The sequence below is a fragment of the Varroa jacobsoni genome, unplaced genomic scaffold (genome assembly GCF_002532875.2).
Source record: "Varroa jacobsoni isolate VJ856 unplaced genomic scaffold, vjacob_1.0 scaffold_137, whole genome shotgun sequence".
Taxonomy (NCBI): Eukaryota; Metazoa; Arthropoda; class Arachnida; order Mesostigmata; family Varroidae; genus Varroa; species Varroa jacobsoni.
The window spans coordinates 218,268-245,191 of record NW_019213039.1 but is presented as its reverse complement, the minus strand read 5'-3'; the positions used below and the strand labels follow the sequence as shown (position 1 = coordinate 245,191).

Genomic DNA, 26,924 nt, shown 5'->3' with positions numbered 1-26,924 from the left:
TTATGGTCTTCCAATGTGCGGCAACGTGATTTATGTTCCCGAAGATCAATCCATGCGTCTTCCCTTTTTGTCCTGTATGAAAAAAACTGCCAGTGCCTTCTCCCTGTCTGCTTACGTATATTTGACGTAAACACATAACATTCAAGAAATAGACATGAATATTGTATCAATGCAGACAACAGTTTATTACCATCATTATTATTATTATTATCATCATCATTATTTACATTTGCATAGATGCCGTCGGGCTAGCGCGGGCTGCGAGAGATTTAAGGCAAATGATTTATATATCAATGCTTCTAGGACATCCGTCCTTTTTGATGTTGTGCCACATCACGATTGCGACTATTTACTGTAATTTCTTGAAACATCGAAATTCATGGTTACGTAGAAAAGCAAGATCTGCACAAAGTATAATTTTGGTCAAGGGAAAACGTGTTTGACACAATAGATGATGCTAACTTCGAACGTAGCTCTCTTGCGTTCATAAATTTTACGGGACTTTCAGGTTATAATTATTAACTGATTAACCCAAGCAAGCGCATTTTTAATAAATGCTCGAGTTGTTTTTTTAAGATCTGCTACAAGTACCTCAAAATTGCTTCGAGATAGGATGGCTACTCATGGCAAGCACAACATTCTAGACGAAAATGGGACATTGCTTTTTGGGCAATCACATTATCGTTACACTCATATGATAGTAGCTGCTGGAATCAATATTATATATATATATATATAATAACTGTCCTCACTCGTAACCTGCACACTTAACTGCGTAGACTAAGATATATCTCTTACTCTACGCAGTTAAGTGTGCAGAGGACAGTGTTGAAGTCAATTCAAATGATCACTGTCGATGACCATTATCAAGCAAAGCATTAACAATCTCATTTTCGCTAGCTATGGGGAACGAATTCTAGTAACGAACGAAGTAACACGTCTTTTAGCGTTATGAGAGCATTGTAACAAGCCGCAAGAAAAAAAGGTACAGTGCTCTTAGCTACAACGAAAATATGCTGTGCTAGTAGGTGCTCATAAATAATGAGATAATTGCTTGATTATTCACCAACTCGTACCAGACACGCTTAACTGGCAATTTTTTTGACACTGTCTATTGCTGCTTGTAACTAGGAGTACAACTGTGTCATTTTAGCTTCAAACATCAGATATTTACCTGCAATGTCTAAGCCTGCGCACGGCCCGAACAGCCATCTTCGACAGCAGTTGAGTTGGATATTACCACTATGATCATCGTTACCGCTACACTTCTTGCGGTCGCCCCTATGTTTCGTGTAGTTCGCACGTTGTTTTTATTATTTTTTTTTTTATTTATAACTATATTTATTTTCATTTGTAACTATATTTACACGATCCTCTTCGTCACATTTTGTTGCTGGTGTTATTCCTGTTTGAATATTACCATCATCGTATTCAGGTTATTCCTGTTGTTGCTGCCATGGCAAAGTTCCGGTCTTCGTCCTCAACTCGTTTGATGAACTATTAATTGCCTCGTGTATTTTTGAACGAACCGAACCTGTCGCCATTATTTATTTAGCTAATTTTTTCTGCTTGTCATTGCTTGTTTTTTTTTTTTCTGTATTTACCTTCCGCACACGCACAAAGTCATTCCACGTATGCTTTCTCCCCACTGATTATTGCATTTATATTGTTGCTACGAATGTCATTGTTGTATTGGTTCGTTGTTGCTGCTAATGTTGTCGGCGGCCACGGGTATTGCTACAAAGTGCAATCATCTTAATGACCATTTGCCTTCTTGATGAGTAATGTCTACGCTTCTTCTGCTCGCCAACGACAGCGCAGAAACGGAAATATCCGTGTCCTTACAGCTCGAATGTAAGTGTTCACTTGAGTACAACTACCACAAATAGACATTCATGTAGAGCTTCATATCATCACTGCACGTCAGCATCATCATTGTACTACTTCATATACAAATATATAAACGACTGCTTATATACCATTTAATATGTCGCTAACCGTTCCCTCATTTTGCTTTCTTATTGGATCTCAGTCGTATACCATGCGGGTCAATTTCAGCGTTTAGACGGTGTGATTGGAGGTGGTGACAAGCATGCAATCGAGATCGGCAGCACAAGTCGTACGTAAGGCATAACACAGTCTGTGGACCCAGAGAACATAGTGTCAGCCATTATGTTTCGTCCTTTAGAGCGACTTTGCTAAGCTAGACTTTATTACGATACGCATCATCAGCAGATCTAATGGACAACTTTAAATTAATACATTACGAATTGCGAGTACATTGGTCTAGCACGAAAAATGATCTATATTTGGATAGATCAATGCCAAGTACTTCTTTGAAATAAGTGAATTTTTTAGAAAAATGACTCGACACCTTGTACTAGCTTTAACCAAGTATCACTAAGAAGGTTTCTGAAAGCTTGAGACTCTAATAGAATGTATCTGCTCAGTAGCCGATATCCGATGATAATATCCATGGTAATGTTAACTAACCATTTGTTACGGTAACCGTGAACTGCTGTCTTCCGTTTTTAACAATACTTCAAATACATATTCTGGGAACGTGTCTATAAACGCTTTGCTCATCGAGTAGCGTTACGTCAGCGACTGCTTTGTTAAAAATCGACAATGAAACTCTACCTCAAATAGTCAATGCAGGGTTACATAATTGCTCCAAAAAATTGTTTCACGCATAGTTCCTTTCGTCCGGATCATTGCGTTGCTATATACTAGGCTTACTTCAGCCAGAAGCAGTAGCGTAGCGTAGCATAGCAAGGCCAGTGATAAGAAGAACATTTTTGCGATTGCTACTTCAGATGCACCCTCACTAAATTATGAAATGGGGGCATACGGTTCCCACGGGGTACTGTAGGTTCGTAATACGGACGAATTTCCAGTTCTACGTATTACCTAACGCATACCGTCGCAAGACGCAGAAACAAACCCAATTCTAACTAATAATTTCTGCTTTATATAATCAATACAATTCGTGTCAAGATAGACTGACATAACTAATGATTTAGTAGCAGCTGCTACCACTACAAAGTCCCTCGATAGATCGTTAACGCAAAAAACGAATTAAGCAAGCTCAACTATAGCTTAACCCTTGATGATTGTTAAAAAATGGTAATCGAACACACAACGGGTAATGTGCGTGGGGTAAGTAAAACGAAGTTCGAGCGTAATGAACTTTCGAGAAACACAAAGGAAAGCTGTGTCTAGCTATAATTATAGTTAGTCGAATAATTAATCTATTGTCCCATGGTTGTGTCGACTACTCTTCATGACGAGATCAATACAAATCTTATTTAAATTATACATAGATGAGCCATAAGTAAGCCTGTATGCTTTCTTCTCATTATTATTTTAGCTTAGTTTTTTCCTGGTTACTGGAACTATGGTTTTATCATGGTGAAGAAGTGTATTTTTCCATTAAAATTCAAGTAATGGCGGCGCTAGCTTCACTGTGCCATCTTCCTCTATCAGCGTTTATTTAGCTGAACAAAAACTGTAACATTCCCGATTTATGGCTCGACACATGGGGTATAGACTTGCCAGCTAATCATATACGCGGATTCGGAAAAAAGCTCCGACGTTTGCTAGTTTTAACGATAACTTGTTTCTGCAGTGAAGAAAACGATAGGATTGCTAAACGAGGCCATTAGCTAGTCAGCTAATTACGAATGGGAACGTTGCCGCTCATCAAGGGGTTGGCGAAACAAACCGAGACGCGATTATTCGTGCGTTGGCCTCTGTCCCAAAATCAAACTGTCTGCAAGCTCCCTTCCAATGCACATAACTGATTACAATGATATATCATTACTATTAGTACGGCATAAATTCGAAAAAAATTATAAAAACAAACGCTGATCTAGCGGTGTTTGCTCAAAACGGTAATAATAAGCATGATCATTATCATAATCTAATTAGTAATAGTACGACACTGGTATACATTCGTCCAGCCCTGGTTGCTTCTAACTGCCCGTCGTGCGCAACGAAAACTCAGTATTGTATCTTAACTTATCAATCCCAGAGTCAGTCGGTCGATCGTTCGCATTGCCATACTCACATTTTCAAATGACGCACATTATTAACAAAACTACTTAAATGACCGAAGGCAAATGCCACTGTGAGAACGTTCTGAAGCCAAATCGAATCATCGATTACTTCGTAACGTGTTTTTCTGCCTTTTTTCCTAATCCATTTTCTTGATGATCACCCGCTTTATCTCAGTTCCCCTCCGTCACCATCAGTCTATCACGCTGGTCCTCCATCTTAGACCAACCTCCGAATCACAGCTTAGCACTGCGTCCAAGATAGAGTTACGTTACCATCGCACCGTTTTCCATATTGTGCGATGACGTACGCGTTTGATGCTCAGTTCTGCCAGGCTTATCGCTCGAAGCCATGAGGAGCAAGCCCAAAGCATCGTGATCGGATGTCTGTGCGTATTCACAGTGCATCCGCCATATCGTTTTATGGTTATTATATCAACATCATCATATGATAACCGTCATTACACTTATTGTCTGCCGCCACTTCACATAATGATCACAGTTGACCATTTACTGGTCGGTCCTATACAGCTACCATTGCTATTATTATTATTGGTATATTGTTATTGTATTCAATAATTAGTCATTGAAACGCTATGCACCGCCACCGTCTGTTCAAACAAACTCACTCCATCTTCTCCATTCACTTGTCGGTTCACCGTCTCTGCCTAAGTTGTCTCCATATCTCGTGTTCCCACCGTAATCGGTCTGTCCCGTTGACCCCGTTGAGCGAAGAGAGGATCTCATACGAACTTCAATTAAGCCGCCAGCAGCAGCAGCAGCAACAATCCACTCGTAAGGGCAAATCTGATAAATAGGCTTTTTTTTTGTTCGAGACAGAGATGATATCGACTGAAAGACAAAAATTTCCACCGTTTTGTGCAGGCAATTAACTCGATAACACGCGTGTTGGCCGGTGCTTGGACAACCTATTTCATTCCAAGCGTTTTTATCGATGGTTTACTGGCATTGAAAGACTGGGTTCACCGTTTGTGGTAAACAATTTCAAATTCGCATATTTATTTGAGTATTTTCTAGCCGGAGGCTATCATACTTAAACAATTGACAGTCAAAGGCTTCTATTTTTCTGGCTTCTGCTACTGCTGCTCGCTAAATTTGGCCCGTACAAAAACCGTACCTCTTCGTGTCTGTGCGTTTTCAACGGCCTTTGATCGTGGCCTTTGATACAAAAATGAAGCGCTATCTAGGATACTACAGCTATCGCGATCGTCCTTACTATTACACCTATTTGATTTTATTCCAGACATAGTTCAATTTAATTCATGCTACCTCAGTTTCGATCGACCATTTTTAGAAGTCAATTCAACATTTCAAAAACCACACAAAAGTGTCAAATCCGTCGTAAACATCACATCGCCTAGATGGGACTGACTGCGGGCTAGAGCTCCACGGTTCATCTGCATACATTCTTTCAGTACAAAGAAGTACAGCCTTTTTTTCAATGATCAATTATGAATGAATGGTATTTTAACCGCTATCCTGTGTTCTCTGAAACAAATATGTTCGATGACACAAATGTGAATTGCGGATGAAAGATAAAGACTGGTTTTGGACAATGGCGGAGTTGAATAGCGGGAGGCAAATCATAGCAGAATTATCTGTCTGTTGTTGATTTTTTTGCGACGATCAGAGTCCCTTTCGGGGGATAGCCGTGTTTGGGATTAGTTACACAAGGCAATTTTGCGTCCTGTTTAATCTGCCTGTGCTCCTTGATTATGTTATGAAGTACATCGACATTAACGTACCCTGATTGACTCACCTGCCCACCCGTTACATCGAAGTACGGTCTGCACTCAGTCGTCCTGTCCATCCTGGCAGTACGCGTAGCAGAGAAAAATCATGCCGAAAAGCAGTTTAACCTAATGTATATGCATATATGATATTGCGCTTTTTTTTATCATCACCATCTTGGCTCTTTCTAGTACTACGTTGTTATTAATTATAAATGGTGTCACAATAGACAGATGAACATCTTGTGTTTGGGCCAATGGCAATCCATCAACTATAAAAGCTCTTGTTATTTTACCCTGCGAAAGCGGCAGAATTCGTTTATATGCTACGCCTTCCCGTTGCATCTCCCTAGCTGTCATACCACGGTAGCTGAGGTTATGAAAACAAAACACAACAACGCTTTATTAGACAGCCGGTGTCAGACCAAGTAAAAGCTTTCAAAGTGTCAAAGGTTAGAGGTGAGAGTGCGGATACAAACAAATTTAATTTACCTCCAACTCAAATCATTGAGTGGATGAACAAATGCCCTGTATTTTCATATCTCCACTGTTTTACTCCATGCTCGTTTCTTTCATGCCCATGACATAAAATCATTTGTTTGTCACAGACTGCTAACTTGCTAACTAATACGAATCAGAGTGTGGGGTTAAGAAAATCGTAACATGGCGGAACGAAACGATCGATGACAACGAATGACCGCTCGTGGCGTTCCTCTCAGGACAACTTAACCAAGTAATTATATCAGCTGCTCAAGCTTCCTCTATTTTGGCCCACGTCAGACTATCGATTCGACCATAGCGATCCCGCGCTCCTGATTTTACGCTGTTCACTTTCGTCAACCGCGCCCACAGTTCATAAGGTCTAATTGGGTATTGGGTGTTGGGGTCTGTTTTTATGTACACGCAGCAAAATACAATCGCGCAGCAAAACTTTTTTTTATAACACTGATACTAATCATAATCAGAGCAATAATCACGTTTATGTACATATAGCATAATCACGGAGACGGAGGCCCACAGAATCACCATGGGGTAAGAGTGGCCTGTTGGGTAATGGAAGATAATGGCTATCATCATTACGTTTTTGTTTTTTTGTTCAAACACGGCACAAGGACCTACAGATGTGAGAGGCTGTAGTTTCGCTATTACGTAGTTATTGTTGTTGCCTTATTTGTCCTTATTTCTCCAGCAAGAAAACAAACATTCATCGCACACCGGCACGGCAGAGAGCTTTCGTCTTCATGTTCGCAGCTCACAGTCCATACATTTTCCTTAGAATTATACTTATATATTTACTTTTCCTTAGCTTATTTTTATCAGTAAATATGCACGTTGGTTTGTTCTGTTGTCAAAAAAATAACATAGTGCCAACGTCATAATCGGCATCCTCGGATGCCCCGTATGTTGTGATGCACTATTTCTGAATGCATGTACATATATATGTATAAGACGCACGGATAAAGGGACGATTTATGTTGGTAGGCGTTCCTGGCAGTTTTTGCTTGTTGTCTTGTTTTGCCTGCGACCTTCCTTTTGTTGTCCTTGTTTTCACCGTATTCTCGTTTTGGTTCCGATTATCTTTTCTTCCTCTCCATCACCATTATATATCATAATAGTGTCATGTTTTCGCGTATATGTTGACAATGTAGCTCTTTTCTGGCCGTTCGTCGTTCCGTTCACCGATTTGTTCGGATGCCGACGACAACATAGCCCGACGACATTTTCATGAACGCTTTAGAGATACTTTGACCGCTTATGCTGCGGACTGCCCATTATTACATCATCTTCTATGCTGGCGCCCGAACGGTGGTGTATTACGTCATCGGACTGCATCGTGGAATTCGTTACCACAGTAGCAGGCATTGAATGGCTGGCGTGGTGAAGAGAGGCCACGGGCAGAGGCCTCTTACGACCGTGTCGAGCGAACTCCTCTGTAATAAAATGGCTGAGTTCGGCTGTTTTCGAAACTCGTGGGGACGAATGGTGTCCACCGGAGCTAGCGCCAACGGTGATAGCTTTGATTTGTAGATTTTGCAATCAGCAAACAAAACAATGGGATTCGGTTAGATTTTCGTGTCGATGAACAATGCAACAGTTCAACTAGACTTTCTGATGGAAAGCCTAACGGTAATAACTAACGTAACTCTTGAAACAGTTTTTTTAACTTCAATTATGCGACATTTAGATAATATATATGATCGAACTTCGAAATGCGTTTTACAATGAAAATCTTTTTACAACAGCTTAATATTGACATTATGCTAGCGATACATCACCATCAGTCTAATCCTCTGACGAATTCGATAAATTCTTCTCTGGATAACGTTTTACCTACGCACAGAAGCTCAAACAACAACCAGCAATGGGTTATAGGGCGAAGGCGATTTGTAAATTGCTTACTCACCCGAAAATGCTAACGCCTGTCGGAACGTTCCTAAATCGTCGTCCTCAACTAGGCCCGATGCAGCTCCAGTTAAGCCCGCTACAGGACTTTCGGCCGAGGTACCTCCAGCACCTAGACTGAGCCGCGTTAAGCCTCGCTGAACGTCAAATCTTAAATAACATCGTAGCACAAATCAGCGAGTTATTATCATTCATACGGTAATGTTGTACTGACACTAACAGGTAAGAAGTAGAGTTTCTAGGAGTACACACCAATACAATAGACATTTTTTAATGTATTGCTTCTAAACATTCTTTTCCTTCCTAGTTTTCTTAAGGAAATGATGAATGTTGCTGGTATTCCTCCGCTCAAGTCGCAGCATTGCCGTCGGCTCGGGTGGATCTCTCACCGCGGCGGATCGTACATTCTTTCGAAACAGAACGATACGTCCACTAGGAAAAATATTCGCTGCATAATTCATGAAAAACCTATCCATTTCTACTACGGTGTCTAGCCTAACAGTTAGCATCGTATGTGTTCGACCATGGAGCACGTAGGAGTTCACTAGCTTCGCTTATTTTCTATAAAAAAATTTAATTAATTTCAGCTTTTTGACATTATTGTACTGATAGCAGCTCCAGCTATATATGTATCATATACATATATCAGGTCTAGCACGAACCTGCGAGGCGATCCCCATTGTCCGGATGATCGCGACCCTTGGCTAGGAGGCGACATTCGAGGATTGCGGCCGGAAAGAAAGCTGATCAGATCTTCACGTCGAATACTCCGCTTCCGTTTATGTGCCCAAGCAAGCACATCCTGCAGGAGGTATTACCAAATAGCATGAATGTGTTACGAAGAGCAACAGAATCCGGCAGCTCATTGGACACAGAAGAGGAGTAATAATTTAACTTATAATTGAGAGTAATATGAGGTACATATAAAAGTGCAAAGTCGAGCGCCATTTTCATCTCATATTTAAGAACCATCATTATTATTATTGTTGGTTATAGTCTCGACCTGCCTGCGCCTCGAAATACCCGGGGAATCATTATCACTATTATTTAAGACAAGCTATCTGAAGTTACAGAGCCTTGCTCTAAGGCTTTTCTAAAAAAAAAAGTACTACCAGTGCTCGTCCACACACACACTCACAATGACGGTTCAGTCCAATAATTAAATGAATAATGATAATACTATAGTCGATTTCTGCGGTTTTATTAATAATAATAATAGAATCAATTAATATATGCACTCCTACACGAAAGATTCCAAAGTTTTGAGTCACATATAGTTCATACATAGTCACATAGTGTGAAGGAACCTGAAAATATATGGCAAAATGTTAACCAACACCTATAAAGAACCAGCGACAGAAATAAATTCCGTTTCCATGCTAGTCGATATCCTCCATATTGATGATTACCTTGTTTCTGCGATGAACTCCAAATTGTACCGAAAGCTCCTGTTGCCGTTTCTGTAATTCGACGCATTCTTTATACAGGGTGGTAACGGCTGACGCAGCATTCTGGAACGATGTCCACAGTCGCACGCCGTTTTGACATTCTATAACAGAGACCGCAACAACATAAAACACATTTTCCTAAGAATTTCTGAATACAGTATAAACCAAGTAGAGACACAACTTTTGAACATACTTTCAAGGTGAAAAATGCACTTGTATATTAAATGCACCTACAGGATAAAATTATCTCCACTACATTTTTGCCTAATACTAAAAACGCGTATATCTGCGCGTAGAAATCTCTTGAAGAACTCCACAGACGAATACTAGTAGAGCTCCGATTTTCTTCATAGTGAAAATCTTCATTCGACTAATACTCTACGTTTCTTACTTTTATGTACTATAACTTTATTCTCATTTTTAGTTATAGGATCATTGCAAAAGAGCCAATTGAACGCGTCCGCGATCAAAAAAGAACAAAAACGAACGTGTGGGATACTTCGTTTTAACAGAGGAACTGTGCTATCTTGGCATATCGCAAGGGTCTCAATCAACAAATAAATTATTAGGGGCCATAAACCGAAATAACTACAACGAGTAAAAATAAAAAAAATTAAAGAAATTGCAGCTTGGCATATATATTCAGAAGAACATTTACGCTGAGCGCTATAGGGAATATACATGAAAACTATCGCAAAGCAAGATCTGGATCAGCCTGCAAAGAAATGCGAAAAGAAGACTTGCTTCCCTCAACGAATATCTACCTACTTCGTCAGTGACTGAGGTTTATTACCGCATCTTGAATGCTACCCGTTTCCCCGAACTTCAAGCATCACTTGGAGAGCAACGACAATTCAACCAATAGATTGACAGACGAGCAAATTGGACTTTTAAAGCTGTTTCCGGCAAATGGCGAAGCTGTTTCTAAACACAAGTGGGGACACGAATCACTAAGCGTTTTGCCAGCTACCTTACTAATGACAGCGCATAAGTAACTTATGATAAAGAGAACAGCCCAAATAATGCCGCTAGGCAGCATCGCTATTGATTACCCTAAAGTTCAATACACCCTGACTACTAGAGGGATGTCAACGTCGACCATTCCTGTCTACATCGTAGAAGTACATAATCGGATTGAGGGTATTTAGAAAGGTAGGATTTGAATTTTTCTTAAGCGATTAAGAGCAATATGGATAAACAGGAAATGCAGCGGAAAGATCCTTTTGCCAAATTGTATATAAAGCTATATAGCTATAGCGAAGATATAGCTATAATACTGAAAATGTGTTGTGAAAACGTCTGTCCAGTGGAGACTAGCTCTGTTTTCAGTTCTTTGGGCAAATCTACAAGGAAAATTAATTTTTTATGTTCTTATTATTTTTCATTTTTTACCAATATATCACATTCTTTCTCTATACACAAACACCCTTATTCAACATAGACTGCCAATAATTAGGATATTTTTACGAGATGATGCTCATCGATCTTTAGTGTAGGAATGTGAAGTGACTAAAGTGGGCTCTACATTGTCGTGAATTATATGCGACTAAGCGAAATATAGTTGGTAGCGCTTCAAAGCCACAGTCCTCTATCTAGTAGATGTATCTTTTTCATATTAGTACATGACAAAAACAGTACAAAAACTTACATCTCTTTAAAACTGCGATTCCGGTGTTTTGTTCGTGGTGTTGTTCCCCGCAAAGTATTTCACAACAACTACACTTTTTTATTTTTCGCCTTATTAGCTTATATTTTAGAGCATAACATGCGATCGCCAAAAAATATATCGATATGGCTTTTCCGCCCTTCCTACAGGGAAAGAAACCAAGTCAACAAATGGTACCTAAAGACTTAGTCATAAACGTCCGCATATTTACAAAATTTTTGGTACAACATACTTGCATACGCCTATCTCAGAAAGTTCATCAATAACACGAAGCATATTTCCAATAGCACTAAATAATGCCTTACAAACTAACAGGTGTTTTACCCAGGAAATATATACTACTGGATGCCGCTCTATGAGGATATTCTAGGACAGCTAATAAGAAGGAATGTTACAAGGTTTAACTAGTTTAGTTGTAGAGACCATCAACATAGTGTGTACAATTTAATCCCCTTCTTAGCCAACAATCGATGAAATGCAAAAACCATAAGCGAAAATCAATCATGGAAACGTTCTCGGTAATGTATGCGTCCGCGTTGACGCAAGGGCATGCTGAACTTCTGCAATAACCACTTAAAGCCATTACATCACGAATTAGCGACATGCAGCGCCGAGAAAAAGTAAACCACTTTTCGCCCAAGAGTTGCTCACAGTTTCAAGAAACATTAATTATGAAAAATTTCATATCGCGATATCAGATCATACCTTCAAGGCAGAAAGTGCTTGGAAAATTTCCCAGTCTGTATACCCATATAAAGGCAAATCTGTAGTCATAATAGAGATTGGCGGCTTCGTTAGATGCAGCGTGGAGCGATCGGAAAGATATAGCGAATCCAAGACATGTTGTCAAAATCAAAACACGTACTAAAGGAAATTAAATTTATACTTGGACCGTGTACGGCTAACAAACTATCCGGGAATCAACTGTTAATAGCAAAGCAGCTCATATCGACTGCAAGCTGAGAACATAGACAGCGAACGTTTGGAGTGTGGTCAATTAAGTTCTAAATTCACTAATACCGATACTGCACAAAAAAACAAAATTGAAATGAAATTCTTGGTACTTTGTCATATATACTTTCTTACTCCTCAGAAACTGGCTCGTAAGTATAGAACCTGTTGGCTACGATTGAACGTATTCCTGACGAGCAGTGATCGGCAATATTTACATCAACAACGAACAAGTGTGCTGATGCATTTGTTTTCAACAACCTTTGCTTGATCGTCGCGATCGAAGAAATGATCTGCCTACCAAACAGGTTAGGCTCCGGCTTACTTTTCGGTTAAACCATAGACCTTAGCGTACCAGAAGTATTTGCAATCTTGGCACCCACGCTCAGACTAACGACTACGAACGCGACCCATTGTAAGGGATTGATGACACGCTATCGCCCGCAGTGTGGTGGAAAATTGATATACTCATGATTCAATGCTTGCTTTTAGCAGTGCGCATCAATCGGTAAGTTTTATTTTCGACCTTTAGCGAAAGTATTTCGACAAAAACTTAGCACGAACACCAGCAGACAATGGCCTACTTAAAAAATTTATCGCTGTTGCGCTTTATCTGAGAGACAAAGTAGATGAGCTCTCGTGCAAAAGATTTTCCAATCCCACCACGTAGTTCACTGGACTCTATTGCCCCTAAATGTTTGCGTCACATGAATAAGACGCAAATATTCTTCCCTAGCAAAAAAAAGTGGTATTCATTAACTAAATTACTTAATATTATAGCAGTATGAACAATGCTTAGCGTTTTTTTACCGATTTTTAAACTTTTTTTTTTATATTTCTATTTCGGTTTTTCATATTACCGATTAAAACATGCTGACGGGGATGCAAAACAGCGCGTTTTAGTTCAGCACCACGCTTACCACTGTTTCATTACTGTAAACTTTCTTTACGTACAGTTTGTCTTCGACATTTTAAAATGGTGAAACGGGGTAAATTTTAGTGTATTTCAGAGATCTTTTAGTGAACCTAAGTCCCACAGCCGTTCGATCTATATGGGCTTTAATCCCTATATATATATAGCGTAAGAAGATATTCAAATCTGCTTTTCCTCAGCTTTCACGTTCTTCATTATTAACTATTGCTGATCTGCTAATTTTTTTATATCAGCGAGGCTGCATTGCATGAATGATACCTTCAAAGGCTCATCTAAATTGATCAGCAAGGCCGCACTGAAATAAAACACCATTGCTTTACTCAACACCTACTGCAATAAACTTATACAATAATAATGCTTGCAAAAGTAAAGAAACTAAATGGAAAATCGGTCGATTTACGTCAGTCCCAAGTCAACTGAAATAACATGTACCACAACAGTTTGAATTTTACGAGCTAAGCTGAATGGCAACAACGTGCAAAACTGGCTGTCCTTATGGCAAAGTTGCTTTGGAACTACCCGATAAGAGAAGATTTTAAAATTTTTAAAAGAAGGGGCAAGGTTTGCAGTCATGCAGATGTATTTGTAAAAACAAAATACGCAGAATTCGATAGTAAAATTAATTTAAAAGTAATTCTGCCCAAAAGCACAGCCTTAGCTTCTGAACTACTACTCACTTGTAATCCAATACTGAATACAAAAGTTAAACATCTACACGCATTCGCCTACTTAATTGTTTCGTGTAACGATCATACTACTGTAAAATATTATGCTTGTGACATTCATCGTCACCTCCGAAAGCTCGTTCTTACAAGACTCTCCAGTTTTCTATCCTACTTTCGCTGAAGACCTGCAAATAAATCCCCACCATTTAACGATTGTTGAGCTGGGCGTATACACAACTTACACCAATTAAAAGTTTGCTCGTAAGATCTAAATTACTCGTTTCTTCACGTTACTTGAATAAGCCGTAATCTCTTCTCGTGTCTTTAATAGTTGCCCATGTGCTCTAGCTGCGTTTATGCTTTACCAGATAGATGTTGGGTAATCACTCACTATCAACAGAGATACCACCCACCTAGTTTTGTTAAGTTTTGATTTTTTGAGCATCGTCGATATCTAAGCCACATTATTATTGGACCCACTTGAATAAATTGATATAAATAATTAGAGTAACACTTCTTTAAAGATATGTTATCTGGGATAGCAGCGTAAAGTTAGCTATGATCGATGGCAAGGCTCATTTTACAGATGTTGCACTTCTTACTTAGTACGATTATTGTTACAACCGAATTTGGCAATTGAACTTTTCAAGAATTCGCCGCTAGCAGGCGAAATTTGGTTGGTAAATAATCCAGTATTCTAAAAACTAAGTGAAAACGGTAACATTTACCCGGGAAAAATTAGTTCAAAAGAACTACTTTCTCCTGGAATAAAAGAAACTCGTTTTTCGAAAATCAATTCTAAAAAGAACGCTTAGTGGCCAAGTTTTTGTTCTTTGAAGACTATAGCACTGTGGGAATTTATCGAAGATCAAGGTAAACGTTTCAAGAACGAGGACTGAGTGTTGAAGATCGGCGCGAAAGTGACTTGATATCGGAACCAGAAAGACAATAACGCATTATCGCAATCACGGAGGCTGCTCACGAAAGCAGAACTCAGAGTGTAAAGCTAAAAGTCTCGGTGGACCAACACTATGTAATTATCATATAAATACTGAAAATAGGTTTGCCGTGAATTGACTCCTAACTAGTTGGAAATCTGTGTGGTGTATTCCACGTAAAATTTAAAATAGGTTTAATTAAAAAAAATTGCCTAGAGCATACGTTGTAATAGGCGAAACGTAGTTCAACTTTACTGCCAACAGCAGAAGGGCCAGGGAGAATGGCGTCTGGCTAGAGAAAATACGAATTCAGTGGCAGTGTCGAGTAAGTTCGGACGAAAGGTGACGGTAGTAGTTCCGATGAATATCAGGGGCATCTGCTACTATAAGATACTCGCCGAAAATAAAACAATGAATACACCTTGCTATCTTGAATCATCAATAAACTTAGGGGCGGTTGGCACGGCAATCGAAAACAGGCAGTCTTAATTACCTGATGACAACACCAGACTTTGCTGGCACATCTCAGTTACGTCTTGAATTGAGCAGAGAAATATCCCACGTTGGCTTTATTTTCCTTATTCTCCTGATCTAAGTTCACGTGATTACGGGGTTAAATAGTGGGCAAGCACTCTACTATCGATTTCCTTCGAGAAACCATCGATAAGGACATTACATATAAGAACGCGCATAGTAGGTTTGTGACTGATCGAAAGTTGCCAGAGCGGATATGTAAAGGAAAAATAATTATCAACCTAGCTCAACTAGTTCAAAAGTTATTCAATTTTAAAGCCCGCGAAATTCGTCTACAACAATCGTCGAGTCTTTTCGAGTTTATTACCGTTCGTTTCGAGAGTGCGTAGTATCCCCGTAGGATCGAGAAAAGCTTACATGGATTTCATAATATATGTAGATATATATACAAGCAATCGAAACAGGCCACGATATAGGTCGACGATTTCCAACGCTACACATTGTCACGGGGAAAAAACGCTACAGTATCAATATGGTAATGTTAAAAAAAATTAGTCACACGTACTCAGGGTTTTTCTTCATTCATATAGATACTGCATGTCAGCAACCCACACGCTGACTGGTTCGCACTTCGCGTCCTTAGTATTCTTAAGTAGGCGCCCCCCACTTATCTAGGTTGCGCTGCAATTAATTCTCTCGGCTGATGGCATCATCAGTCAATCAAGTATTACACCAATATGTGTAATACTTCAGTGCACTATATGGACGCGCTCTAAAATACACTCATGTATATATAATAAATATACTAGTAATTACAAATATACATATTCGATTCCAAGCACATTGGATGCCTACTTCCCTGGATCTAGATCTTTTGCTTGCTGCGCGTACTGTTGCTGTTTCCACTCAAACTGCTGGAACGGTTTCTGTTGGCGCATTTGGCAAGCGTTATCACTTCTTTGCGAATGAGGGCTGAACCACTGCTAAACAGAGCACAGCCCAGTGAGGTGATTGCTTAGCCAAATTGAGCCGACACGTAGCAGCAAGCACATACTGTCAAGTTCTACGGAATGATGAGCCATTTCGGTAGTGATGTACCTTCTACTGGCCAACTGGCTGGCTAGCTGGTCGTTCGTTTGACGCCCGATCAGTCGTTCATTTGTCCATCGACAGTCTCCGAGCGGATCCCAGCGTCGCAACGGAACGGCTGATGCTAGTAAAACAAAAACGAAGGCCGGGAAAGCCTCCCGCCAAGGTCGATTGTCTCAACCGCAACAACAACAGACCCAGAATCATGGTCAGAACAAACAACAACTGCTTTACGTATAACGACTACAATACAATCACTATTCCTAGCTCAGACAGAATCAAAATCGATATTACGATTCCTGCTCATATTCGGATTCGCACAATCAAATCGATAGTGCGCTGGCCGCAGCGACAATGCCAACGAAGACGATAACGACCTACAAATAGACAACAAGTATCTCGACAAGAACTCCACAGTATTTCTAATTGAACAACGAATAGTTCAAGCTGATTGCTCCAAATATGCCCTATATAGCAACTATATAAACAACGTATTCACGCAAGAAAGTCACCAAATCTATGGGAGACAAACGAAAATTCAATGGATTTCAGAAACAAACTTCTGCAATGCTTATTTCCAGTGTTTGGTTCGGGAGTAAGTATTAAAATAACGGTACTTATCTTAAAATAAAGAAAGGAACTGTGCCAGTGCAAAAAAAAAGATCTGGGACGACATGCTTGAATTTCTTTAAATTTGTATAGACCTAGGCTTTCGATATATATATATATATATATATATATATATATATATGCAAATCTTATGCATGCACAAGAGTTTGCTGCTTTCTATGATAAGAACATTTTAGTTTAGCTAATGTCTTTGAAATAAGAGATTTTTAATAGCGTCAAATAGAAAAAGTCCAAGAAACGTAGAGAAACTCTAGTGTATCCTTACTAACTACACAATTCGCGGTCAAGGGACACATAACTTCATAACTGGCTTTCCGCCATTGCAGAAACGTACACACAAGCGTGAAATACCGCAGACGTTCCATGCACATTTAAACAGATAACATCTACAATAATCGCACATGGACTTGCCCTTTGTGCAAAGCTCTCACAACGGTTTCACTTTCATTTTCAGTGTAGAAGTGTTAGTGCCACTCTTACTGGAAAATTTTGACCTCAGCTGTTTGAGCTGCATGGGAAGGATTACAGTGGAGTTCGCGCAAGCAGTATTTTGATGGATGGCCAAGCGAAACACGATATGTGCTTTCTGGTGGCGTCCGGATGCCAACAGCCGCAAACTGTGTAGAGTCAAACCACCATAGCGACACAAATGTAACGATAAAGGGCACTGAGACCTGTTATTTGCTTTACAAACGCGTGACACGCACAAATATTCATAGATAAACATGCTGGCCTCCGCCAACAATCAGCAAAACATCCCTTTGATGGGCCACTCGGATAGGCAATTTGAACACTATTTACTGCTATCACAATTTCACATCCATAATAAGATTACTAAAACTATGAATATACTAAGTTTTACATCTAGTTTTGCTGTTAAATGTTGCTTCTGACTGCGGGTCATTCCCACTACGAAACAAATTTTGTCTGCTCTCAATTTGAACCCACGTCTTTTGAAACGTATTACCAAAATTCGCCATGAGACATTACTACTGAACCACTATGGACACGTTGCTATTACTGTTTTACTAAGACGTTATAAATATACCGTGACTGTTATAAATCGCACGTAAAATATTTGCCTTTGTACAGCTGAGCCACTGAGGTGGCCGAGGTCTGGAAAAGCAGGAACAGGCGCTGGGCGTTCGCATCCCGTTCGGTAGTCGTTTGCGCCTCGAGCGATGCCTCTGCTTCGGTGACAACCTCTGAGCACTCTTGCTCCCATCGGCTTAACCATTCGTCACACTGACCATCCGACATGCTGGCATCGGCGGTTGGAAGGCCACCCCCCGTAAACACACGAACACAGGAACACGCCAGCACACTCAGACGACCGCAACAACGATGGCTTCGACTACGGCTTACTTGCAATGGTCGTGGCTAAGGTCGCTGATCTTGAAAACACACTATTGCCTATAACTGGTGGGCGGGTCGGGAGCCAACGAGGTGCCGGCTGCCACCACGACTGTCAACTTCGCTTTTGATGACACTGAAGAAGCACTATCCGTGGTCAATGAGCACAGCCGTCGTAGCTCGTTTACGTGGTTAATGTACCCCACTGAAGTCGTACCGTTACTAACTTTAGCTGCTCCCGCTGCTGCTGATTCCGCTTTGAGAGTTGAGGATAGAAGACGCCCTGGAGGAGAAGAATGCCCTGAGAGAAGAAGGATAGAGAAGAGAACTCTCTGCTGTTTAGACGGGCACGGACATGCGATGGCCAACGATAATTGGCCGTATCGAACTAACACAGATGCAGTAGGTTACCACGAGGACAAAAGCACACTACTGCCACCTTAGCGCAATTATGTTCCTCTATGCCGTGTAGAATGGCAGGACAGGCCACCACAAACGCGACCATCACCACCAAAAAAAAGATCACCACAGTCCAATACTTCTACCACTTCCACCGCTAATTGAGGCCCGCTCATACAAACACACCAGGCGTCAGGCGTGAAGACAACTTTGCTTTGATATTAACACACATGCATGCATACACATATACACATACACATATGCACACACACGCGCACACACACACACGCACGCACACACACACACACAGAGCCACACACAGGTGATGAGAGAATGACGACACAGTGGAGTGAACCGGATAATGGACCAACTCCCTTCTCGTAGCAGTAACTTCTTTTCAAGTCGTATCTCTTTCCTTGGGTGCTACCCACCAGACAGACCTATGTACATAAGAGCTTTACTCAGAGGTAGACTCAGGCAAAGAATTTTTCTGGTTTGCTCATTTACTCCAAGTCATCGTTATCGTAGCTCGTTGGTTCCAAAACACATGAATCTGCAGTGCCCACAGGTCATCAACATTCGGGTGCTCACACTATCATCAGACTGTGGTAACGTTACGCACGCAGACAAACATCTGGCGAGTTGGAGCGTATACGACGTTGATTAAATGAGGAACAACAATAACACCAGAGGACACCAAACACAGTGCTTCCTGTATTCCCCTCTCTGGCACCTTCAGTATACACTTTATATTGACGAAGTGACCTAAGCACAGCTGATTTTAGTTTCACGTAGGTAGTTTCTGGCTGAATAGATAAAAGGAACGAACTTCTTTCTCTTTGTAAGAGTGCTGTTGTCGCTACTCGTAGCGTTCTTAGTGTTGGTCTCTACTTTTTCGTTCTGCAACCGTGCGTCTATGTATATCGCAGACTGCTAGTATTTCTACGGCCGTTCGTGGAGACGATGGATAAGGCTCGTTTGCCTGCCTGTTTAGGTTGCCTGCTGGCGACAAGATGACGAACTTGCTCTATGAGCTGACGCTGTTAGCAACGCACTTGATGATGGTGTTGGCTGAGCCCACGATATCGCAAGCCACAATACGCGTAGTGCTCATTTGAGGCCGCTGTTGCTAAATGCTTAGGTGGCTCGCCTTGATCGCTGCTGCCTGCCTGCCTGCCTGCCTGCCTTTCGTGGCTCCAGCTACCGTGAGCCCGCGTATGAACCAATGTAATAATAATGTCTGCCACATGCACCAGACACCGTGTCGACACGAACGAGGGACAGACGAGATATACACCAATTGGCCTTCCACTGAAATGCTTGTGAAGCTAATTCCCTATTGCCGTTGTTATAAGGTATTCATAGAGGTAATGGGCCTGCCAGTTGCGAGTTGAGTTGACTTGAGCCAGGTTTCCTGGCTACTGTAGGTTTCCTCGGACAGCACAGGACGCAGGCTAAGTCAAACCGACACAATTAAAAAAAGAAAAAGAAGCAACCTGGGTTAAAAAATTTAGCTGGACAGCATCCCTATCATCCCACAGTTACTGCGACTACTCTTATCGATACTAGTAGTACACTGCTTTGCTGGGTTTTCTGTTACTGTTGTCCAGCGCAACCCGAAGCATTCAGTTACGAGAAACAGCAAATAGTAGAGACTCGATGAGCACAGCAGCGATCCATAGTACAATCCACTGGGCGGGTAAAGGAACAAAAAAGAACTTAACAAAACCGCTGATTACTACGCACGTCTAGTTCAATTCGTTCGACTACTGTTCCCTACAGCGGCAATAGCTGCTCCTGGTCGCGTTCGTCGAAACACCACACACACACACGCACACACACACACACACACACACACCCAGATACACACACTGCAGCTGCTGCTACTAATGCTGCTGCTGCCAGATTCGCAGCAGCAGTAGCACGACCACTACAGGGAAGGACCAATTGCAGCGAGAGTATATAGCAAATATAGACTGCTCTTAGGGATGATCATGGCACACGGCGACACATCCGCACATAAGTACTCAGCCAGCAGAGTACCGGAACGGTAGGCCGAGAGAAAGGCTAACATACGGCTTTACAGACACACTCGCAAAATATTTTACTGAGAGAATGAACACATCGAGACAAGGCCCAAAGCATAGACAGACAGACAGACATCTGATATACAGAGGGAAAACAGTAAAGCTAAACTAACCCCTCTCCCTTTGTGTAGCAGACGACGTCCTTACTACAGATACACAACGGGAACAAAGTGGTCCAAACTTTGCCAGTTCCGTGATATAGAGAAAGACGAGCTGGATTTTTTCGAATGATATGATAGCCACACAAGGTTTGGGCTGAACCTTCTGCCATATGTTGGTATATATTAGTACGCTGTATCTGTGAATTTGCTTGCTTGATCAGGAAGCACAGCAAAAGCGTTTTACTATATGAACAAAATCAATTGCACACATACGTTGCCCGCACCGACGTATCGGAGTGGCATGTACATTTTTCCGTCTATTAGGAGACGATTATTGTGAGGGCAGTTTCGACGAATGGCGACTTCATGAGTCACCTATAAAAACACTTCGCCTTATTTAACAGGCTAATCAAGAAGAGATTGAGACGATAATAGAGGTTCTAGAAGATACTTCATATTAGCTTCATAATTTCTCGCTTCATAAGCAAAGGAAATTTATGAAATGATGGTAACAAAGAATCATAGACACGCTACGTTGCGAACATGTATATTTGTACGAACTGCAGCGACACCATATATCCTGGAAAAGTTTACAATATTAGTTTCCCTGAGATAAAGCTGCAACTTGATAAAAGTTCAACATTCTTTTCTTTCAATATGCTCGAGAGTATTTTCGTGTTGGCTGTTATTTTTTAGGTGAATGGTCTCTGTAAAAGAATATCATCTTTTGAGTTTTGAGCTCTAACATCCAGATGATTCTAATATCCAAAGCAAAAGCTTAATGCGGTCGATATTTCCTAGTCGTCGGTATTCAGATAAACAAAAATAGGAGAAGATATTAGGGACTAGTTCACATTTTTGCTTTGTGTAACAGGTGGCTAACATGCTTGTTCTTATAGACTCAGTAATAGAAATAGCCCTACAGTGTCACCCAAAAAAACTATCAGACTTTCATTGGACACTTTTACAATCGATCATCACATACAGACAACCTAGATCGTCATAACTCATTTGCTCTTTTAATAACAGGCGGCTGGAAGTATCATTTCTACATGCATTCGCGGCAGACATAATTCCTCTTGTGGAGTATGCTATTATCAATCATATTCTAATATATAATATATAATATTATCATATTCTAGAGCATTTGTAATTTGTTTTAGATTTTTTTCACATATAAAACGTTTTTGGAAATCTACTGCTGTAGCAAGTACACAGAGTGTAGGCGAAAAAAAGGAGGGTTTAACAAGTAACTATGTGCTTGCATAATTTTTTTTAATATGATCTTGTATTGTAGTGAAGATCACTGTAGTATCTAGATGAGAGTGCTCCTACCAAAAAACGCTCGCTCAAAGACCAAAAAGCCATCAGAAGAGTTGCTTTCCAAAATACTTTAAAAAATATGGGCAATAGTCTAATTACAATAGAGCCACATTACAGCATAGCCATCATATATGACATGTCAGCAACATTGAATATCAGTTGACTTCAAACGTTGACGTTTGCTCTAAATTCTCTATTCCAAAATATAGCTTTAGCGGCAGAGACAAATATCTATTCGGTAAAACATGTCTTTACTTTGCAGAAAATTACCACGTTATACTTAGACACAATTTTCAAGAAGTTCCACATGCATTCTTTGTCGACAAGCATGGCTTCTTGTTTGGTGAAAATTTTGATTTTGCAATGCGCGAATAACTATTATTGATGCAGATCCTACATCAGCCTCTATAAATAGGCTAGGGGTGCATATTTCCAAGTTGACCCGCATCTGCTGGGAAGTCTAAAATATACGCGGCGTTATCAATAACTTGAAAAACAAAAATCTTCTCGGTTGTCCTATAATGGTTACGTTCCGAAAATATTCCTGGGTGGAACCTTTGCACTAAAGCTGACATGCGTCGTTTTTAAAAATGATTGAAACAAAGCATAGTTCGTTTTCTGATCATATATGTCTAGGCATTGGTTATTCTTAGCCGAATTCATACATACATGTATATAAATATAAATAAACGAATATATTTCACGGGAATAATTGTCTGCGCCTTCCTTACAGTCGATTATAAGTCCAAGAGGTGTGCGTTGACGGGCTGCTGCTCCTTCTTTCTTTCTTTTAGATCGCCCATCAAGCCAGTTTCTAAGTATACAAGCATGGATCAGTGCCATCAGCCATTTGTTTATAACACAATCCGACGCACGTGAAAGCCGTCGATGTTCTGTTTTGATGTTTGTGCCATAAGAGCGCATTAGGTGACTGTGTGCGGAAAGTGCAAAGGAGCATTCTCTGCGACTGTACATTTCTGAGATTCTGTCGCGGCGCCTCCCACCTTTGCTCAGCTCCAAGCGATTAAAAAACAATCGCGGGGTTTTGTATAATACTGATTCATTTTTTCGATAGGACAGCAAAACTAAACAATTATGGATTCTGTTAATAAACGTGAAATTCCAAGAGGAGTGCCAAAGTCCGGCAGGTAAGACCGTCGTCAATATTAATTAGCACCAGTAACGCTTCCTTAAACGTTTTTAACCGGCCATCGATAAAGGGCGCTTTTTTTTTTTATTCAATCACAAATTTACACTTTGTCATGCAGTTTATGTTGTTAGCAGGAGTTGAACCAGAACTGCTAGTTTTTATGAGCCCAATGGATGTTGCATGGGGTTCTCTTTATCCCCATCGAATTCTAAATATCTAAACATCTGCCAAAATGCAGAAATAGATAACAAAATTTCTATAAAGTCACCTAATTCTTATCCGTCTTTATTGTCAGTGATAACTAAAACGAAGCAGAGTGGAAATATGGTTATTTATTTCGAACAATTTGTATCATAGGATTTCTCTAAAACGGTAAAACGTGACATTTAGAATTAAATAAAGTTCTCTTAGGAGCAAAAGGAAAAATAGTCAAACAGCGATTTTATCTTCTGATGCTTTCTTTGCAAATGTTGAAAGATGTTAAACAATCGAAAACACCTTACGGTAATGTAGATCACTCCACATGAATTCGCTCCATATCCCTGTTTGCAGAGTATGGAAACAACCGAAGCAACGGTTCAGAACGATGATAGCCGTAAAACCACTGAAGACTTCGTTCGAAAAATCTATGCAAGAACGTTTGCAACGCAAAAAGATTCGGGTAAGTGTTAATCATGAAGCTGAATTTTTCATTTTTTTTGTTTAATGGGATTTTTGATATCGAGTCTAACATATCTTCTTTTGCTAGGATTAATGTTTTGAAAGTAAGCGCGTTGACGAACCTAAGACAGCACCTCCGTATGTTTCTTCTCAGCTTACTGCGCCATTATCCGTTATTGTGGGCGCTAGAAGGAAGCCAGGTTCTCTAAAAAGTAGTCTATATTCATCATGGTAGCAATAGTAGATTCATCTCTATAACATAAGCCAAGATAACCTGCTATTGTCCTTTTTTTGCCAAACGACTTTCTAATATAAAAACATTTCGAATTTTGTATCCGGTGCTGCCATTAAACATCATTTCAAACGACTGACCTTCAGCATGAGACGAGGCACGCATACGTCTAAGCCTCGCTTTGCTGATGAACTACAAGGGCAATTATAAAGTTTATCGCTTGCCAAATATCGATATTTTACGTTATAAAAGCTGCTGAACAAACAGCAGAACCAGATTCATCGAGGATTAAATGGGAGACTTTTAAAAGAAAAGCAAAGTAGACTACAAGGACTTTAGGATTAGTTGAAAAACTGTAAGGATACAGTTTACATTATTCTAGGTGTGAGCGATTCACCGTACTGTATGTTAAGGCCTGTCATGCCTCTAACTGAGCACGAAAACGTTGAGTACTTTCAACTATATTGTCCAAATTTAAAGCTCTTACCATGTATCTCTAAGCAGGTCAATATGAATAGATCTGCATTCGATTAAACATTTGATCCAATCACTTACCACCCATTTTTATAGCAAAGTGCGCATGAACGCATCTTTTGCGTTTCCACGCGTCGACATCGTAATACTATTTGGGAACGGAAAAAAAATTCGCATTTCAATTGCAGGAGCTTGAAAAGGAGAGGGCTGCTCGTAATGCCGCTAGACGTGAAGCAAAACGGAGAAGCTGCGAAGCTAATCGAAAGCGACGGGAAGAAAATGAACGTAAAGGAGAGGTAAATAACAGTTTCGTTTACCATAGAATTGCTACATAGTTTAAAAGGGGGCCTTAACAAATAATTGTATTCGCGGGTTTAGTGTTTTATATATAATTATATTAGGTAATAGTGAAATAGGCAATAGCTTGCCATAATAATGACGGTATATCTAATAACAAAACGAATTGATTATTGGTATCAGCGCGGACCAGCACGAATCGATTGATACTCATTCAGGTTCTGCATAAGGTTGTAACGTAAAATTGTCATTTTTTAAGCGTGCTTTAAAGCTGGATTAGTAACAACACGGAAACAGTTTACCTAGATAGTGTTGAACGTGTTTGTCATGTGTTGTTTGATTTGATTGATTCATTTCAGATTGTATCAGTAATTAAAAATACAGCAAAGATGAAGCGTATGAAGAAAAAGCAACTGCGAAATATTAAGAAGAGAGATGTGACCAAGGTATATATGTTCCGGACAAATGCTGTAAATTAAGAATTATTCTGTATAAAATTTGGGTATTCTATTATTTTTAATGTGGAAGAATTATGCTGTTTAAGTTCAATGTGTTTAAAGTGACAGATGACAGTGATACACTCAAATTCAGTTTAATCACATACCATGACTAAAATAGCGTATAACTCAAAAAGCGTGCGTAGTTTGTCCTTCAAAAATAAATGCTTCTAGTTAACTAATGCTTCTAGTAAGACAAACATTTTACTTCCATAATTTGTATGTATTTTGTTATAATTTCAATGTTATTATTTTTTTCAAAGACATCTTGGTAAATCTAAACAAATTCTTTGATTCCAGGTGGACAATTCATGAGGGAAATCAATTTTTGCCACAAATATGAATATTGTTGTGGGCGTAGGGTTGTGTGACTAGGCATGCATACTTAAATAAAAAAAAATTATATATGCATACTGTTGTGAAGATGTGTGTTTATTAAAACTCGTTTGTATTATTACGGCTTCTTTCTAATCCCCATCAGATTTCGTAACGGACACTGGCTTTTAGCGGTTATACTAATGCTGAGAGGTTCTAGCCTTTCCGAAAAATAATAGTATTTGATTTACAAAAATTAGATCTACAAAAGTTTTTTTAGAATAATGGTATTGCCGGTCAGTGCTAGCAGAAATAGTTTCCATGGTTAGATTACGCTAGCAGCTGGTGTAAAAAATCCATACTGCATAATTAAATAGCTCTCTCATTCGAATACATCTATTATATACATACAATATACATCTATATCATATCGTATTCGCGCTGACATCAAAAAAGACATAGCGCATGCCAACTTTTCCTATTCGTTCTATATGTAAAAAAGGCGTGGGTAAAACTAGTAGTCAATGATTTATACTAACTGAAAAGCTATAAATGTATGTATAGTCGTATGTGCAACTATTTCTACCTGTATGTACTATACCATTGTTTGTTAGGATCTATATTTTTATATGAGTAATATTATCTTTTGATTATTATAATCGTAGTTGTTACAGACGTATTGGAATCACGTAATTTCGTGCTTGCAGCATGGAGGTTCAAATATTTCTCGTCGCATAACAGCAGGGTGATCGCCTAATGCAACAACCGCATTTACAACTTCCTTATTCACTATCGTACCTTAAGCTTAAAAAGGCCATACTTGATATTTTAGTTATAATTATTTTAATTAGAAACTGCAATCTAGGCATTGGCTAAAAAAAAAAAAATCTGTCTACGCCCGGATCTTAACCTAGACCACAGCATGCCCTTGAGATGAGCAGGTAAATACGTTACCCATCAAGCTATTACGCGGCTTACGGCACCCAACGTGATTTAAGGTCCCGAGAATGCGTCTGTCGTTTGAATGAACGC

General features: G+C 39.9%; 2 protein-coding genes across 3 annotated transcripts; one reads left to right on the top strand and one right to left on the bottom strand.

Moving 5' to 3' along the window:
- Positions 1 to 159: 159 nt before the first annotated feature.
- On the bottom strand, positions 160 to 20,892 carry LOC111268518 (HUWE1-associated protein modifying stress responses). 2 transcript variants are annotated; one of them, XM_022847555.2, is made up of 6 exons: positions 19,188 to 20,892; positions 18,087 to 18,658; positions 9,619 to 9,758; positions 8,872 to 9,011; positions 8,211 to 8,359; positions 160 to 7,821 (listed from the first exon to the last, which is right to left on the bottom strand). In XM_022847555.2, exons 2-6 carry the CDS (start codon positions 18,262 to 18,264, stop codon positions 7,541 to 7,543), a joined length of 888 nt encoding a protein of 295 aa, XP_022703290.1. In that variant the 5' UTR covers positions 18,265 to 18,658; positions 19,188 to 20,892; the 3' UTR covers positions 160 to 7,540. The 2 variants fall into 2 exon arrangements, with proteins under 2 accessions (XP_022703290.1, XP_022703298.1); XM_022847563.2 differs by having other exon boundaries at positions 19,197 to 20,892.
- A 2,239-nt stretch (positions 20,893 to 23,131) lies between these two features.
- LOC111268543 (coiled-coil domain-containing protein 86) lies at positions 23,132 to 25,996 on the top strand. The gene is made up of 5 exons (XM_022847595.2): positions 23,132 to 23,415; positions 23,970 to 24,078; positions 24,972 to 25,079; positions 25,440 to 25,526; positions 25,878 to 25,996. Exons 1-5 carry the CDS (start codon positions 23,363 to 23,365, stop codon positions 25,890 to 25,892), a joined length of 372 nt encoding a protein of 123 aa, XP_022703330.1. The 5' UTR covers positions 23,132 to 23,362; the 3' UTR covers positions 25,893 to 25,996.
- Positions 25,997 to 26,924: the final 928 nt, after the last annotated feature.